Raw genomic sequence first — 15,566 nt, 5'->3', positions numbered from 1 at the left:
GCGAGTGAGGCGCCCTCGCCTCCCCGCCGCCCCGCCGCCCCTCTGCCTCCCGGCCGGCGCCCAGGCAGGGTGGAGAGTGAGCGGTGCCCGGGGCCGCCAGCAGGGAACGCGCGCCTGCCGGACACCCGGCCGCTTAGCCAGTCGCGCATGAGCCATGCGGACGCTTTCCGGCAGCGTGGCGGAACCGCTTCGCCGTTTCGCGGCATTTGGCGACACCTGCGCTCGGCGGCGGGCGGCAGTGTGGCACCATGGCGTCGCTCTTCAGCGGGGCCTTGCAGCTGACGGACCTGGACGACTTCATCGCGCCGTCTCAGGTGGGCGGGCAGGGCGGCGGCCGTGCGCGGGGAGCCCCCTCCGCCGCAGTCTCTCCCCTGAGAGAGGGGCTCAGAAGCGGGGCTGCTGAGTCGCACAGCCCCGTAGCTTCCGCGTCCCCTTCCCGGGCGGCCACTGCAGCCGAACTCACCTAGCTTGGGGCCCGGGAGACCCTGCCGAGCTTCCCTGGCCAATTCCTTGCGTGTGAACAGAGTGGGACGGCCCCACCCCGCTGCGAGGACTTGGGAGGTGCTCCGCTGGAGTCACCGCGGTGGTCGTCGTAGGTGTCGCCCCTGGGGGGGAAGACAGAGCTTGCCCCCAAAGGGGACAGGACAGCTGCACTTGAGAGACGGCCGCCCTTATCTGATGTCTCCGCTTATCGGTTGCTACCAGCCGTGCAGGACCAGGGCTCGGAGGGCCATAGCTAAGCCGTCCCAGGAGGAGGAACAGGTGGGGCTGGTCCCGGCACAGCGGCAGGAGGAGCTCGGACAGGCCTCCCACTAAGGCTTTCTGGGGCTAGTTCCCTTTGGGAATGCGATGGCCAGTGAGGTGCTCCTGTTGAGAGAGACCGCGAGAACTCCAGGAGTTGGGCAAAGAAAGGAACTTTCTTCCAGGAACTGGGCGGGGCCAAGCGTTCCTAGCGACCCCTTGGCTTCTTCCCAGCAGTCGATGAAAAACTGGCCACGGTGCCCCGCCAGACGTTTACGCTGAGGAAGGTGAGGGCGGGGGTTGGTGCTGTCTGCAGACAGGTTAGCGTGCAGGCCCAGTCAGCACCGCCTCCATCTGACTGTGACCTGCAGAGCGACTCTTGGTCGGACAGAGTGTCTGACCAAGCGTGAGTGAGTAGGGAAAGTAGTGACAAAATCCATAGCGCTAAGAGTGCTTCTGGTGCAGGAAGACCGGAATCAGGGCACAGTTTTCGTCCCAGGTGGTGGTGTGGCCATCAGGCTGCCCCTCTTCTTCCGCCTCTGTGCACTCAGGTGCCCGTTGGGGTTTCTTACTGGTATAGGATTGCATCAAGCCCATGAGGGTGGATAAGAGGCCGGGAAGTGGCGTAGCCAAGATCCACGTCGAAGATGACGGGAGTTACTTCCAAGTCAGTCAGGTAAGTGCCAGCTTGGTTGGCCTGAAGCACGTTTCACTGCTCCGTCGAGTGACAAATGCAGGGGCCACAGGACCTTGCACGTCTCACCAATCCTTTCTCAGATATGTTCTGCAGAGAGCTCTTTGCAGAGATGGCAGTTCCCGCATCCCCTCCCTCTCTCCTTCTCTCTCTGAGTTGTAATTGTGTAAGATTTTCTAGTCCAGACCACTTGTTCTTAGGGAACACCTACTTCCTGTGTAATTTAGCAATGACGAGATCCTAATCCAATGGCGTTAAAATTTACCCCGACTGTTTACCATTTGGACTCTCAAGAACATCTGTGCTGTCCCAGGGACCGCAGGCACCACCAGGCACGCTGGCCCAGGAATCCTGCCCAAGCAGGGGAGGAGCCACAGGATGGTTCACGGTAGGGCCAGACAACAGGATCCAGAGTTCACAAGGAGAGAGCCACTGTTCACTCAGCCCAGGAGGGTAACGCAGCAGCACACCACGGGTCCCGCCTAAGCCCAGCACAGCACGGAAGACTGGGTCCTTTTTAGGGACCAAGTGGGCGCTGCTCCAGAGCAGCAGTGGTTGATCTGGAGGGAAGTCGGAAGCACATCAGCCCCCTGCTCAGCACAGCATCACAGCCTGTCCTTGAGACCAGTCCAACCTGGGAAAATGCACTGAGCTCAAATTGTGGCTTTGGTGCTAAGTAAGGCCTAGTGATCTGGGCTGGAAGGGAGTTCCTGTCTTGTCAGCCCCCTGGTCACACTCTGGGCCCCTGAAGCTCGCCTGGCCCTGGCTCAGACCACTCCTGTGTGTGCAGAGGGAGTGAAGGGGCTCTACTGGGATCATTTGCAGCTAAGAAGAGTTGCCCAGCCTGGAAGCTGGCTTGAACACCAAGTTCTGCAACTGTCTGGCCGAGTCTGACAGTGTGACTGCCCCTTGTGTCCCTCACCCACTCTTCCATGTGTTGGCACTGGGCAGGCACAGCCCAGGTGGGCACAGGCTCCTGCCATCTCCTCCCTCTGCCCCTTTCCTTGTCCCTCTGTCCTTTCTTCCTTAATCTTTGCCCTTGCCTTTCTCTTCCTCCTCCATTTAGAGCCTGGCCTTGGGCATTTTCCTGTCCCCACAGCCCCGTGAGGGCAGCCTGGGGACCAATGACTGTCCAGGGCCTCTGTGATGAGTCAGCTGCTCCTTTGCAGGTTTAATGCCCGTCTCCCACCCCTGGCGGGCAGCAAGCCTCTTCAGTATGATCTGACGTGCAGCCAAGTTTGTACCGAAGTTAGAATTTGGTGCCACTATGAAAATCTAGAATGTGTATATGTGTTTCTGCAATAAATATTTAATTTCTAAGAACTTACAGCACATAAACCCAGTAGTTGGTTGTCAGTGTTGTGAGACGGAGAATGAAGGTTTCCTGTGGGTCCCATCATCTGAGAGCTCCACGTCCTCATGCGGAGGGCCCTTGGGGTACCAGGTTCTTGTGCTTCCAGGATGGAGGGACAAAGAAGCTGGAGAGGGCCAAGATCTCGCTGGACGACTGCCTGGCGTGCAGTGGCTGCGTCACTTCGGCAGAGACCGTGCTCATCACTCAGCAGAGCCACGAGGAGCTGCGGAAGGTTCTAGGTGCTAATAAGGTGAGCGGTGGGACAGTCTTTGGAATGCCACTCTAACCCGACATCAACCCCAGCATCCCTCACTCGTGTTGTCAGGGCAGCTCATCTTCTGGTGCCCTTTGTCCTATGTCTCCTAGTGACTCCTGACGTTTTTAGGTCTCATCGGTGGGATCTCAGTCAATTACTTGTATTTTGACATTGAAGTGTTAACCCTAAACTTTAGGTTCTACGTGTTTGCAAAAATGACATGCCTGATGGAGTTAGGCTTGGAATCTGTTAAACACACAGAGTGAGCGGCAGGTCCCTTGCTTTGCAGATGGTGGCGCCCGATCAGCAGAGGCTGGTTGTCATCTCGGTCTCTCCCCAGTCCAGAGCATCGCTGGCTGTGAGATTTCAGCTGAATCCTACAGACACTGCCAGGAAATTAACTGCGTTCTTTAAAAAAATAGGTAGGTGCTGAACCTTGGGTGAGCTCCAGCTTGGACACGAGAGCTGGCGAGGGGCTCGTCATGCCCCACTATCACTGGGCTTAAACACATCAGGAACTCTATCTGAGGTTGACTTCAACTTGAAGTTCTGTTTTGATACAGAGAGCAGTGCCTTTTAATAGAAAGCTGTCTGAATTCTGATGTTGCACTTCCCCGAGTCTGGAATTTACCCACTCCTAATATTGTTTTTAAACTATCACCATCAAGGCACATCTCCCAGGTCTGAGTTGGGTTCTGGCTCAGATCAGCTGGTCAACCTCTGCGTGCTGGGAGTAGGGCTGGGAGGACGTGGGGTGAGCCCCGGTGCCGGCGGCTGCCCTAGGCAGCATGCAGAGTTTGGCCTGGTCCCTGGCAGCCACCGAGCTCAAAGGAAGGAAAGCCCAAGGACACCGGGCTGTCTGCATGCACACCAGCGTGTCATGTGACGCCCCACGGGAAGGCAGAGCCCTGCTCCCGGGGCGAGGTGGGCAGCGCCTGGGGCTGTGGCCATCCTTCTTGGGGTGAGGTGGGTGCTCCCTTGCAGGGGCACACTACGTGTTTGATACCGCCTTCTCGAGGAACTTCAGCCTCCTCGAGAGCCAGTGGGAGTTCGTGCGGCGATTCCGAGCACAAGCCGATTCCAAGCAGGCCTTGCCTGTGCTGACTTCCGCCTGCCCAGGTATGCTGATGCTGCGGACCGATGTCAACAGCTGGACATGGGTGACGGGAGTGCTGGGGGAGGGGCTCGTCAGCAGGCACTGCCTGAGGGTCACCTGTAGTCGCTTCAGTTCCCAGAGGGGTGATCATAGGGACACCTGAGATACGTATCGGCGACAGCACAGTGGGGGCTTAGTGGGCTCCTAACTCCTGTACAAGTCGGTCCACCCCAGAAAGTCACACCCCTGCCCTGCTCGCTTCCTCCACCACCCCCACCCTGTGTCGGCCTCAGGCTGGATCTGCTACGCCGAGAAGACCCACGGGAACGTCCTCCTCCCCTACATCAGCACCGCCCGGTCCCCGCAGCAGGTCATGGGCTCCCTGGTCAAGGACTTCTTCTCCCAGCAGCAGGTAACAGGGACATCTTACAAAATAAGCCAAGACTGCAGTGGTCAGGACCCACACACAGAACTGTGCTCCCAGCCGTGCCTGTGCTGTCACCCCCGCCTCAGCCTTTGCTGCTGGGGCCAGGCAGCTGCACCACTGCCGTGTTCTCCACGCAGCATTTGACCCCCGACAAGATCTACCACGTGACGGTGATGCCCTGCTACGACAAAAAGCTGGAAGCCTCCAGACCCGACTTCTTCAGCCAAGAGCACCAGACACGCGATGTGGATTGTGTCATCACAACAGGTGCGGGGCCCCGAGCCTGCTGGCGCTGTGTCCCCAGCATAAGGCCCAGCACAATCCCCCTGGCTCATGTTGGTCACCCCGTCTGTGAGTTGAGCAGCCTTGCAGAGGCTCCCAAATGCTTAAAAGAAAAATGAATGCCCACCCGGGAGGCAGACGATCCAGGAAGGGTCGCTGTCCAGGGACGCAGTGCCCTGCCCACTCCAGGCGCATTGCGAGGCACCCCAGGGTCAGGCACGTCTGCCCCACCACAGCACCGGGAGGCCCTTCAGAAGTGGAGTTGCCTCTGGCTGGGTTCATCCCCCACTCACGAGCAGGGGCTGGACGTCTGGCCACTCACAGGTTGCTAGGGATGCAGGTGGTGGGGACCTTTCATGGTCTCTGTTTTTGTTGAGATTCAGCTGAAGAGCGTCTGTCTGTGCTGTGGTCTCATCGTAGGAGAAGTCTTCAAGCTGCTGGAAGAAGAAGGGGTCTCGCTGTCAGAGCTGGAGTCGGCTCCCCTGGACAGTCTGTACGTCGTGCCTGCCATGTCAGGGGCAGTAAGCTTGTCCAGCATTGGGGTGCTCTTGACCTTGGGGTCAGAGGTGTCCTGGTGGGCAGCAGAAGGGACGAGGCGGGGGCAGGCACTGTCCTCGCCCCTCTTCTCTGCCTCAGCTTCCTTCTGGTTGGTTTTGCATCTGCCCCGTGGTATGTGTTGGTGTCCAGAGGTGGTTGAGTTCACGAGGCAGCCTGTGGACAATTGGCTGATGGTTATCAGAGCTGACCCCAGCTTCATACAGGTCTGAGCTCCCCAGAACAGGTGACATGACGGAGGGGACAGTCCTTTTCCCCCAGAGCCTCCTCCTGACACACCCACAAAGCCCTGGAGTCTGTGACTCATCTTCCACTTAGAAAGCAAGTGCTCTCAAACAGAAGTTACAGAGGTTACCCAGAAGCCTTGGTGGACAGCAGCCCCACTACCACCTGAGGCCATGCCCTCCTCCCCAGGTGCAGCAGTGTATCTGCCCAGGAGCCTACCAGCCATCAGGGTGGGGGCTCGGGGGGCTACCTGGAGCACGTGTTCCGGCATGCAGCCCAGGAGCTCTTTGGAATCCACGTCACTGAAGTCACCTACAGACCCCTGAGGTCAGTGGGAAGGGCTGGAGCTTGGGGCAGGGCAGCCTCTCGGGGCACCAGGCAGGAGCTGGGCCCTCCCCTCTGGCTCATGTGAAGGGGCCAGAGCTCTCCAGCCCTTGGTCTCCTCATCATAGGACCCAGTGTCCCTTACCCACAGCACGGTGACCCAGGGCCCCAGAGGCCCATGGTGGCAGGACAGTTTTCCTGGCACAGGGTATGTCCCAACGTGAGTCCCCATTCCAGGGAGGGCGGGCTGGGGCCTTTGTCAGACCTTGGGAAGGTGGGGTTCCCATTCTACAGACCAGGAAACCAAGGCTGGGGCTGAGGCCACCTGCCCCACTCATTGAAGGGAGCCTTCTACCCTCCCCTATCACTGTCCCCCACCCGGGAGGAAGCCTGGGCGTGCCGTGTGGACAGCCTGCTCTGTGTGCCCTCAGGAACAAGGACCTCCAAGAGGTGACTCTGGAGAGGGAGGGCCAGGTCCTGCTGCACTTCGCCGCGGCCTACGGCTTCCGCAACATCCAGAACCTGGTACAAAAGCTCAAGCGAGGGCGCTGCCCATACCACTATGTGGAGGTCATGGCCTGCCCTGCAGGTAGCTGCACACAGAGTGGGCCCTCTGGGACCCCGTGTGCTGACACCCTCCCCTTGACCACACTTCTGCCCGTCCTTCTCTGCCACAGGCTGCTTGAATGGTGGAGGCCAGCTCAAGGCCCCTGACATGCCTGGCAAGGAGCTTCTGCAGCAGGTTGAGAGGCTATACAGCATGGTCAGGACCGAGGCACCAGAGGACGCGCCTGGAGTCCAGGAGCTATATGGGCACTGGCTGCAGGGCGAGGGCTCAGAGCAGGCCAGCCGCCTGCTGCACACAAGCTACCACGCGGTGGAAAAGGCTGGCTCCAGCCTCAGCATCAGGTGGTAGGAGGCCTCAAGGATCCACCCGGCCCAACACAGCCAGCACCGGGACTCCCAGGAAGGCATGTGGAGTCTCCAGCAGGGAAGTCGCCCGAGACCCCAGGGCATACCCCCAAAATGCTGGATGAGATGTGGGGACATTGGGACCCACATAGAGATGGGACTCAGGACCCCCAGCCAGTAAAGGTGACTTCAAGCCTGTGCTCACCTGGACTCCCCGCTGCAGGGGGCCAGAGGTTCTACCACCTGCTGGAACCTCTCCATGGGCCCAGAGCCCTAGAGGTGCCCTGACTCCTCCTGGTTGTGGTGGCCTAAGCTGTGAGGGTTTCAGCTCATCCTGTGGGGAACTTAAGGGAGAGAAAAGGGGGGGTTCCTCATCCCCCATTTCTAGAGTCACCTGAAGCTGCGATGTGGAGGGTGGTGATAGGCTGGACCTGCCAGGCTGGTCAAGCTCACAGCAGAGCTTGGGGAACCCTGCCACGCTGGGCAGCAGAGGACACTGGCAGGAGACAGGCACCTGGTCCATGACCCCAGCTGGGGATGGGTGCTCCCTCCACCTAGAACCAGGTGTTCGAAGAAGCTGCGGTCTCTGGGGCTTGAGAACCTCTGTCTTGGGGGCTGAGTCCAGGTGGGAAGGACTCTTGCTATCAGGCCTCAGTGGTCTCGCTGGCTGAGTCCTGTGTCCACAGCTGGACCCCCACTTAAGGGGCAGGGGGAGGGCAGATTGCATTCAGCCCACCAGGCCTGGGCCCGAAAAGCTCACTTCTAGTAAAGGGGACTCTCTCTGAAACCAGCTTCTCTTCAAGAGTGTTTACCAGCATCAAAAAAGAGGCCTTTCAAAGCTTTATTCAAGTTTAGGAGCCCTGTGCACCCCACTAGGCTGCTTCGCAAACACCCAGGTCTCGGGGCTCACTGTGGCCCAGAGAGGGGCCCCGGGTGTCCAACACCAGGAAAGGCCAGGGCGCCCACCCTCTAAGGCTGGGCAGGGCTGAGGAAGGCTCGATCCTCCTGTGGGTCAAGGGAGGAGGGGTGTGTTGCCCAGCCCACGTAGGGCTCACTTCGGCCGGGGCATGCTCAGGAGCCCCCACTGCAGCGCGAGGAGTGCCTGGGCCTGTGGCTGCAGTGGCTCAGCTGCCCGCTCAAAGCTCGCTCGCTCCCTGCAGAGCACTTCCAGGACTTCAGCTGGGGCGACCTTCCCTGTGAACTTGCGCACAGGCTCCTCTCTGCAGGGAGAGGGGGTTCGATGGGAACCGCTGGGCAAGCTGGACATGGCGGTGGAAATGAAGCCACTGTTGGAGGGCATTTAAAGAGCAGCCTCTCCCTGGTGCCAGACAATCCAATAACCAGTCCCCCAACACCTCCCTCAGCATCCAAATGACTGCCAGGGAGGCCCAAAGGACAACAGTCCGGCCCCATGCCAGCCTGTTCAGCAGCATGGCCCCTGGGGAGGACACAGGTCCTCCCGACATGCGCTGGCTCAGGCCCTGCCATGTGCTCCCCCGCCTGCCCCACAAGAGGGCCCGCACGCTGGCCAATACTCACGCCACCCTCAGGAAGGGGTTGTAAAGGAGCTCCTCGCCCAGGGTTGAGGGCACCGTGGGCACATCATCCTCATCCCTCTTCTGGAATGACCACAGGCCTTTGTCACAGCCTTGTCTGGCAGCTCCAGGCAGCTTGGCTCAGCTTACCAGTCTGGGGGCTTGAGCCTAGACCCTGAGGGCAGGCACTCATGGGCCAGACCTGCAGGCTGCCCAGCTCCCCTCCCTCACCAGTGGGAGCCTTGGCTGGCAGAATGCCCTGGGCCAAGCCATGTCTGGTCACCTGGGTCGATCATGGTGGACTCCCCTGCAGTCCCTCCCTGGTTCCAGTCCTACCCCACCCTCCAACCTTGCCACTGAGAGGGGAGGAGTGGTCACACCTTGGCCCACGATAGCTTGGCCTTCACGTGGTTGTTGCAAGGCTCCACTTTTTGTGCAAACTCGAGGTTGCCCAGTGTGTGCTCGTGACCACAGAACACCTTCTGGAGAAAGAAGGCACTTGGGGTGCACAGCACCACCATAGGCAGAGATGGGCAGAGACACTCACCCCAGTGGCCCAGCCCCTCCCCCCTCACCTGGTCCACCTGTCCCCACGGCTGGCAAGCAGTCATCCTGAACCCTGGCATAAGGCAGGTGCAGAGTGCACCGGTTATGTAGGGAGGCTGGGCCCCATGAGAGGGTAAGGGGCAGGCGGCTCACTGTCTCAGGGGGCAGGGTGCCCAGGGTCTCCACCAAGCTGTGGTACATCTGCTGAGCTGTGGTCTCCAGGCGTGAGCCGCAGCCGGCCACAGACAATGCATCCCCTGGGGAGTTGGGTGGGTCAGAGAAGGTGGATGGGGCAGAGGGAGGTGGGGTGGGTAGGCGCTGGGCAGCCAGTACCCGAGAACACGGCGGGCGGGTCCAGACACTCATCTTCCCACAGGAAGTAGCTCATGTGGCCCGAGGTGTGGCCAGGCGTCAGGAGGCAGCGCACGTGGATGGCCCCAAACTATGGCAGAGGAGCAGGTGGGCCTGTAAGGTGGTTGGGCCCAGGGCGCTCTCCCCACCCCTCCTGAGTGCACGCTCACCCGCAGCTCCTCGCCATGTACCAGCCTGCGGGTCAGTGCACAGATGCGCTCATCTGCGCCCAGCACCACCAGGCCAGGCAGCAGCCTCGCCAGCTCCGTGTTGCCCCGGGCGTGGTCCCTGCGGGTGGGGGGAAGCAGGATCACATGCGGTCAGGGTAGGGTAGGGGTGACACCCTCCTGCCTCAGCCCGCCCTGATGGCACTCACCAGTGGTGATGGGTGGTCAGCACAGTTGTCAGTGATACCCCCTCCCGGCCCACGATCTCCAGCAGCTGAAAGGGATGGGAGTTAGGGAGATGCAGGTGGTCCAGGTGGCTGCCTGTGTTGGGGCGCCAGGCCCGGGTGCACAGTGCCCCAGGCAGGGGACGGGCCTGGGGGTAGGGGAGATCCAGCAGACAATTACTGAGCGCCCAGCACACACAGTACAGTTAGGCACCATACGCAGGGAAAAGGGGAGACCCGAGACGGCTCTAACCTCAGAGGAGACCCAAGATAATCAAGAAACCCTAAACGCCAAATAACCAGAGATGAGACAATAGGGGAAGGATCTGGCCCCGGCAGCGTAGTCTGGAAAGCCTCTCGGAATGCGGACTGACGGTCTCGGCCTACGATGCCTGTGCCCACAGCTGTGCTCCCGCCGCCCGAAAGCTGCCCTCACCCTTTTGGGCACGGCCACGTCCACGGCCACAGCCTCCCGCGTGTGCTCCTCGATGACCAGGTACATATAGTTGTCCTCAAGCACAGGGATGACTTTGACCTTCATGGTCGCAGAGCTCAGCCACCCCGCGCCTCCTGAGCCCCTTCCTCAGGGTGGGACTACCCTCTCCAGACCCTAGGCAGAGCTGTGCGTGGGAGGGGTCAGCTCCACAGACACGCTGGGGGCCAGGAAAGGAACCGCACTCCCTGCTCCCGGACTTCCCCGAGGGCCCTTGAGGAATCCCAAGCTCCTGGCTTAAGTTGACCTGCAGCTGCGGGGACCAGTCTCTAGCCAAGACTCAGCCCGCCGCAGGCCCCGCCCCCGCGCAGCAGGCCACACCCCCTATTAACCTCGCCCTCTTCCGGCCCCGCCCCCAGCCACGCCGCTGCCCCGGTAGGCCCCGCCTGCCTCCCAGGCTCCGCCCCCTCCCCAGGTGCCCTCCCGCCGCAGCGCGACCCTGGACCAGCCCCTCTCCAGGCCCCGCCCCTCAACGTCCTTCCGCAGGCCCCGCCCTCCCCAGGCCCCCTCCCTCCGAAGTACGACCCCAGCCCTCCCCCTTTTCCGGTCGTCCACTCACCCCAGCTGGGCTGCGCCAGCTGGTCTCAAGGACTGCCTAAAGGACAGCCGGACAGAGGCGGGCCTCGGGCGCCTGTCACGGGGCCTGGACGGAGCGCGCCGCTCACCCGGGCCGCCACCAACGGCCCGCGCCCCTGAGACCCGCTGGGCCCTCCTGGAACTTGCGCGCGCGGGAACCGGCGCACAGTGCCCAGAGCACACGCGTGCGCGGGAGGGAGCGCGCGCGTGCCCGAAGGGAGCTGCACGCACGTCTGGCCAGTCGCGCCCGGCGCTGCGGCGCCTCCTCCGCGAAGCCCTCCTGGCACCGGGCTGAGACAGCCCTCCTGAGTACCCCGGACCCGGACTGGGACGTCTGAGCCCGCTTCCGTCAGGCTGAGCGCTGCAGGGATCTGTCCAGTTTGTTTGCCTGCCCGTCCAGTGCTCAGCGTAGGGGCCTAATGAGTGTGCGAACCCACATGGTAGAGCAAAGCGCGCTGTGTGAGGACAACAGTAACAGCAGCGGCACCTCCATACCATGCGCGCTGTCCCACACCTCCCCAGGCTGGGCCCTTCTATGCACTCGTGGTTCCATCCGCGTCCCTGATAAATGCTGGGGTGCCGATCTGCGTTTCCCAGATGAGGAAAAGGAAACCGGAAAGAATGGATCGCCAAATACGGAAGCAGTTGAGAGTTTGCACCCACCTCCCCAACCACTTAACTGTCCTGCCTGCCCTCGTGGGCGGGGCCCCGGGAGTCTCCTGGGGACAACAGAGGCCTTGGCAACACAAACCACCGTGTTGCAGCAACAGGCCAGTAGTCGAGGTGGCACCAGGCTTGGGGCAGCCCAGAGTCCCTTTTGCCTATGGAGTATGTGGCAGCCCCAGGCTCCAGGCCAGGGGCCCCACCTCGGGCCACCAAGAATGTGAGTCCTCCCAGGACGCTGCGTTTCTGGGCTCGGGGGTTCTCCCTGTTCCCTCAGAGACCAGGAGGGGTGTAGATCCTCCCAGGACCTGGGCCTGATCCTGGCTGTGGGAGGGCCTGCCCCAGCTCTGCCAGGCTGAGGGTGTGGGGGTGGATGGCTGGTGGCTTCATGAGAGTGGAGGCCACAGCCCAGGTCTGAGACACACCTGGGGTATGAGTGGTGGTGCCTCCCTAGGTTCTGCCGCGGGCCGAGACCTGGCTGCCAGGAGTCCCTGGGGGTACCCCAACCTGGGCCACCAACCTTGAGACAGAGGTTCCCTCAGATCTAGAGCTGAGTGAGGAGCAGCGGCTGCAGGTGGGTGTGGTGGCCCTCAGGCACTGGCAGGAGGGAGAGCATCCCCAGGGCCCCACAGGCCCCACCTCTCATCCTGGCCATTCACAGGTCTGCAAGGAGCTGGTGGACCTGCAGATCAAAACCCATCGCCTGAAGGAGCAACACGAAGCTGAAATCTTCGAGCTGAAGAGTGAGGTGGGCACTGATGTGTGCCTACGTGTGCCAGCCTGAGAGCATGGGGGGAGGGTGCACACTTAGTGCCAGAACTGTGAGGGGTGCAGGTGTGCCCCATGTGACTGTGCACACGCAGTGTCTGCGAGTCCCCACCTGTCCTGTGTGTGCTGTGTTCCTGTGGATGCCCAGATGGATGATGACCTGGTCACCCCGCAGGTCCTGTGGCTGGAGAGCCGGGTGCTGGAGCTAGAACTGCACGGAGAGCAGGCAGCCCTAGCAGAACCTAATCCGGGTCACCGCCAGGCACTGGCACAGGAGCTTGGGCACAAGGCCTGGGGGCAGGGACACTCCGACCACCACAGACTCCAGGTCACCATGAGCGCATGGGTGGAAGCTAAACAGGGGTCCAGCAGGGGAACAGTGAGGCTGAGACCGGCTTTTCTGTGCAGGCACAGCCCAAGGACTTCCCGACAGCTGAGAACGAGCAGCAGAAGCTGGGGCATGGTGTGAGTGTGCAGCCACCTAGCCCGGGAATCTGTTGAAGTTTCTCCCAGCCCAGGGTGGAGGTGGGGCAGTGCAGGGGACCCAGAGCTTGGGCTCTCACCCAGCCAGCCCTTGTGTACCCCGCAGCCGCAGGGAGAAGTAAGTCGGGCGCCAGAGCAGCACAGGGCTCGGCAGCAGGCACTGGAGACGCGTGTGTGAGTGACTGCCTCACCTGGGACAGGAGGGCCCAGCAGGGCACAGTGAGCAAAGGAGCTGTTCTTAAGGGGCAGAAGGAGTCACCTGCCCTAGGCCTGGCTAAGCCTCATACCCATGTCTGCAGGGCAGCCCTGGGCTGGCAGCTGCAAGGAGCTCAGGAGGAGGCCAGGACAGCTGGGCAGCAACTGGCTGCACAAACCTTGGTGAGGCCCACCCCTACCTGCTTTGAGGTCTGGCTCAGCAAAGGTCCACCTTGCAGGACATAAATTCAGGGCCATCTCCACCCCCAGGTATTGTCTGCCTGCCGGGGCCAGCTCCACCAGGCTGAAGCAGAGAACGCCCGGCTGCAGCTGCAACTCAAGAAGCTGAACGAGGAGTACGCCATCCGACTGCAGCACTGCACCCGAGCCGTGGCTGTGAGCACTGGGCCGGCTGGCCCTGTGTTGAGTGGGAGGCCTCTGGATCCTGGGGAGCCCGAGTCTGGCCTGGGTGTGCTAGACCACTTCAGAGAGACTCTGACCTTGTGGGAGACTTCAGGCCCACCCAGCACACTGTCGTCAGACCAGCTCCATGGAGGGAATTGGGGGGGCAAGGTGTGGACCCGCCCCAGCCCAGCCCTATCTCCTCCAGGAGTATGCAGATGGTGCAGGCCCAAAGCCTGCATCCACAGCCCTTCGGACATTCCTGGAAACCACTCTGGAGGACATTCGGGGGGCACATCACAGCCGTGAGCAACAGCTGGCCCGGGCTGCTCGCACCTACCGCAAGCGCCTGGCAGATCTGAGTCAGAGGCACGAGGAGCTGCTGGCTGCCCACAGGTGGGCCCCTCCCTGAGCTGGGCACCTGGGGTGGGATAGCCCTAGGTGACCTGGTGCGGGGTTTAGTGTGCAACAGGTGCTGGTGGAGCCCAACGGGGCACCCAGGATCCCCAAGGCTACCTCTGGTGCAGCCACCTCAGACATGGAGCCGCCGCCCCTGCACATGGTCACCAAATTCGGCCACCTGAGGGAGGACCAGGCTAGGCTGGAGAAGCAGCTCCAGAAGCTCCAGGCCCAGGTGACCCCTCCCTGCTGCCCCACAACTCGCCCCAGGACCCATCCCAGGCTCAGCAAAGCCCCAAGCCCAGGGCCTCTGAGCAGCCTGCCTCATTCAGCAATCGCTGTTCTTGTTCCTACAGAAAGAACCCAATGAAGCCTCTCAGGGGGGCCCATTAGAGCCACAGTGAGTACCTGGTGTGGGTGCTGGGGAGACCCATTCATTCATTCTGTGAACTAACTGCTTAGAGGGGTTCTGGTTGCTGCAGTGGACAAGGTGGCCCATCTGTATTCTCCAGTCTCGGTCTGCTTATGAGACACTAATAATCGCACAAAAACCAACTGCCTGGAGAGAGGAGGGACTACCCTCCTGGATGGGAGGGGGCTACCCTTGAATGGGAGGGTCAGGGAGAGACCCTGAAGAAAGGACACTTCAGCTGAGACTCGGAGGACCCATAGCTGAAGACCTGTAGTGGCATGGACGATAGAAGTCTTGACCCCAGGACAAGGCAGGAGCAGGCTACCTGGTGACCTTCACAGCCTTTGCCTCTGCACCTTCATGTTCTCAACTGTGCAGTGGGCAGAAGCTAGGACAAATCACCTGCCTGGGGTTTTGGGAAACCCCCCAGCATGGGGGGAGGCCCCCCATAAGCATCTTACAGACACTGGGGTCACTGTCCCAGCTGGCCTTGTGGCTTAGCTTTCCCTGAGTGGCCAGTGGCTGCCCCCATGCACAGATGGCTCCAAGCCTCACAGAGCCCACAGTGGAAAGGCAGCCCTATACTGTCCCAAACTCGCTCCCAGCAGGCACCTCAAGGACCTAGGGGCCCTGACTTGAGCAGGGTCATTGGTCAAAACCTGGGTCCATGCCAGCTTTCACGCCCACCCCTCCTCCTCCCCTCACAGGGGCCTGGAAGCTGCATCCTGGGCCCAGATCCGCCAGAAGCTACAGGACTTCTCCCGTGGCACCCAGGTAGTGGGCAAAACCTGGCCAGAGGCCCTTCCTCACACTGTGCCCAGGCTCATGGCTTATGTTCCCTCATTCCAGGCAGAGCTGGAAAGGGAGAGAGCACAGCTGCTAGTCCGAGCCACGATGGCTGAGGAGCAACTTTCTGAGCTACAAGAGTATGTGGACCAGCACCTGGGCAGGTGGGCTCTAGAGGTGGGCTGGGTAAGACCCAAGGACCTCAGTCCCAGGCACTAGCAGCAGGGCTTGTCCACAGCCAGGTGGTGACTATGCCTAGTTTCTCTGAGCAGGTACAAGCAGGAGATCCTGAGGCTGAGAAAACTGGTGGGTACAGGGAACCCCTGGAAAGCGGGGGCCACACCTCCAGCCAAGCCGCAGCACCCAAGGACTCGCAGTCGTTAGCTGGTCAACAGATAAACTTGGAGCAGAACTCTTCACAGCCAGCATGGAGCCCTCCCCACAGCACCCCCTTGGGAGATCATTCCACCCAGCTCAACACCCAACAAAAATCAGGCTGGGGGCTTCCCTGGTGGCGCAGTGGTTGAGAGTCTGCCTGCCAATGCGGGGGACACAGGTTCGTGCCCTGGTCCAGGAAGATCCCACATGCCACAGAGCGGCTGGGCCCGTGAGCCATGGCCGCTGAGCCTGCGTGTCTGGAGCCTGTGCTCCGCAACGGAAGAGGCCACAACAGTGAGAGGCCCACATACCGCAAAAAAAA

At 61.2% G+C, this 15,566-nt stretch overlaps 3 protein-coding genes across 21 annotated transcripts; 2 read left to right on the top strand and 1 right to left on the bottom strand.

Annotated features, from left to right (window-relative positions):
• Positions 1-184: 184 nt before the first annotated feature.
• On the top strand, positions 185-7,653 carry CIAO3 (cytosolic iron-sulfur assembly component 3). Of its 6 annotated transcripts, none has more exons than XM_012533199.3 (11): positions 185-314; positions 1,322-1,417; positions 2,896-3,039; positions 3,335-3,467; positions 4,030-4,164; positions 4,435-4,553; positions 4,706-4,835; positions 5,271-5,343; positions 5,820-5,957; positions 6,386-6,543; positions 6,632-7,653. In XM_012533199.3, the coding sequence occupies exons 1-11, from the start codon at positions 249-251 to the stop codon at positions 6,868-6,870; spliced, it is 1,431 nt and encodes a 476-aa protein (XP_012388653.2). In that variant the 5' UTR covers positions 185-248; the 3' UTR covers positions 6,871-7,653. The 6 variants fall into 6 exon arrangements, with proteins under 6 accessions (XP_012388653.2, XP_033285159.1, XP_033285164.1 ...); XM_033429268.2 differs by having other exon boundaries at positions 4,655-4,835; XM_033429273.2 differs by having other exon boundaries at positions 4,655-4,835; positions 6,386-6,479; positions 6,632-6,771.
• On the bottom strand, positions 6,877-11,360 carry HAGHL (hydroxyacylglutathione hydrolase like). Of its 5 annotated transcripts, none has more exons than XM_049700034.1 (9): positions 11,254-11,360; positions 10,126-10,309; positions 9,675-9,838; positions 9,469-9,586; positions 9,281-9,389; positions 9,101-9,204; positions 8,782-8,883; positions 8,406-8,485; positions 6,877-7,210 (listed from the first exon to the last, which is right to left on the bottom strand). In XM_049700034.1, exons 2-9 carry the CDS (start codon positions 10,228-10,230, stop codon positions 6,877-6,879), a joined length of 1,116 nt encoding a protein of 371 aa, XP_049555991.1. In that variant the 5' UTR covers positions 10,231-10,309; positions 11,254-11,360. The 5 variants fall into 5 exon arrangements, with proteins under 5 accessions (XP_049555991.1, XP_033285170.1, XP_049555992.1 ...); XM_033429279.2 differs by lacking the exon at positions 11,254-11,360 and adding an exon at positions 10,742-10,879; XM_049700035.1 differs by lacking the exon at positions 10,126-10,309 and having other exon boundaries at positions 11,254-11,359.
• CCDC78 (coiled-coil domain containing 78) lies at positions 11,178-15,561 on the top strand. Of its 10 annotated transcripts, XM_049700030.1 has the most exons (14): positions 11,502-11,641; positions 11,876-11,995; positions 12,083-12,169; positions 12,365-12,517; positions 12,598-12,654; positions 12,779-12,846; positions 12,972-13,050; positions 13,138-13,263; positions 13,478-13,665; positions 13,732-13,903; positions 14,025-14,068; positions 14,788-14,854; positions 14,930-15,030; positions 15,139-15,558. In XM_049700030.1, exons 1-14 carry the CDS (start codon positions 11,582-11,584, stop codon positions 15,248-15,250), a joined length of 1,434 nt encoding a protein of 477 aa, XP_049555987.1. In that variant the 5' UTR covers positions 11,502-11,581; the 3' UTR covers positions 15,251-15,558. The 10 variants fall into 10 exon arrangements, 8 of the variants coding, with proteins under 8 accessions (XP_049555984.1, XP_049555983.1, XP_049555986.1 ...); XM_049700027.1 differs by lacking the exons at positions 11,502-11,641; positions 12,779-12,846 and adding an exon at positions 11,178-11,402 and having other exon boundaries at positions 12,365-12,654; positions 14,930-15,006; XM_049700026.1 differs by lacking the exons at positions 11,502-11,641; positions 12,779-12,846 and adding an exon at positions 11,178-11,402 and having other exon boundaries at positions 12,365-12,654.
• Positions 15,562-15,566: the final 5 nt, after the last annotated feature.

This window comes from Orcinus orca, chromosome 16 (assembly GCF_937001465.1).
Source record: "Orcinus orca chromosome 16, mOrcOrc1.1, whole genome shotgun sequence".
NCBI lineage: Eukaryota > Metazoa > Chordata > Mammalia > Artiodactyla > Delphinidae > Orcinus > Orcinus orca.
The sequence above is the reverse complement of the archived record's forward strand: the minus strand, read 5'-3'. Positions and strand labels throughout refer to the sequence as shown.

What these genes read in the sequence shown, in the direction of transcription:
- CIAO3 (XM_033429268.2), top strand. Translation starts at nt 249, where the DNA reads ATGGCGTCGCTCTTCAGCGGGGCCTTGCAGCTGACGGACCTGGACGAC. An exon ending in GCTGACTTCCGCCTGCCCAG is followed by an intron (nt 4,165 to 4,434) that starts GTATGCTGATGC and finishes TGTCGGCCTCAG; the next exon opens with GCTGGATCTGCTACGCCGAG. An exon ending in TCGGCTCCCCTGGACAGTCT is followed by an intron (nt 5,344 to 5,819) that starts GTACGTCGTGCC and finishes CCTCCTCCCCAG; the next exon opens with GTGCAGCAGTGTATCTGCCC.
- HAGHL (XM_049700034.1), bottom strand. Translation starts at nt 10,230, where the DNA reads ATGAAGGTCAAAGTCATCCCTGTGCTTGAGGACAACTATATGTACCTG. An exon ending in CCCGCCCGCCGTGTTCTCGG is followed by an intron (nt 9,205 to 9,280) that starts GTACTGGCTGCC and finishes CCAACTCCCCAG; the next exon opens with GGGATGCATTGTCTGTGGCC. An exon ending in GCACCCTGCCCCCTGAGACA is followed by an intron (nt 8,884 to 9,100) that starts GTGAGCCGCCTG and finishes TTCTTTCTCCAG; the next exon opens with AAGGTGTTCTGTGGTCACGA.
- CCDC78 (XM_033429251.2), top strand. Translation starts at nt 11,178, where the DNA reads ATGAGTGTGCGAACCCACATGGTAGAGCAAAGCGCGCTGTGTGAGGAC. An exon ending in TCTTCGAGCTGAAGAGTGAG is followed by an intron (nt 12,170 to 12,364) that starts GTGGGCACTGAT and finishes GTCACCCCGCAG; the next exon opens with GTCCTGTGGCTGGAGAGCCG. An exon ending in TCCAGAAGCTCCAGGCCCAG is followed by an intron (nt 13,904 to 14,024) that starts GTGACCCCTCCC and finishes TTGTTCCTACAG; the next exon opens with AAAGAACCCAATGAAGCCTC.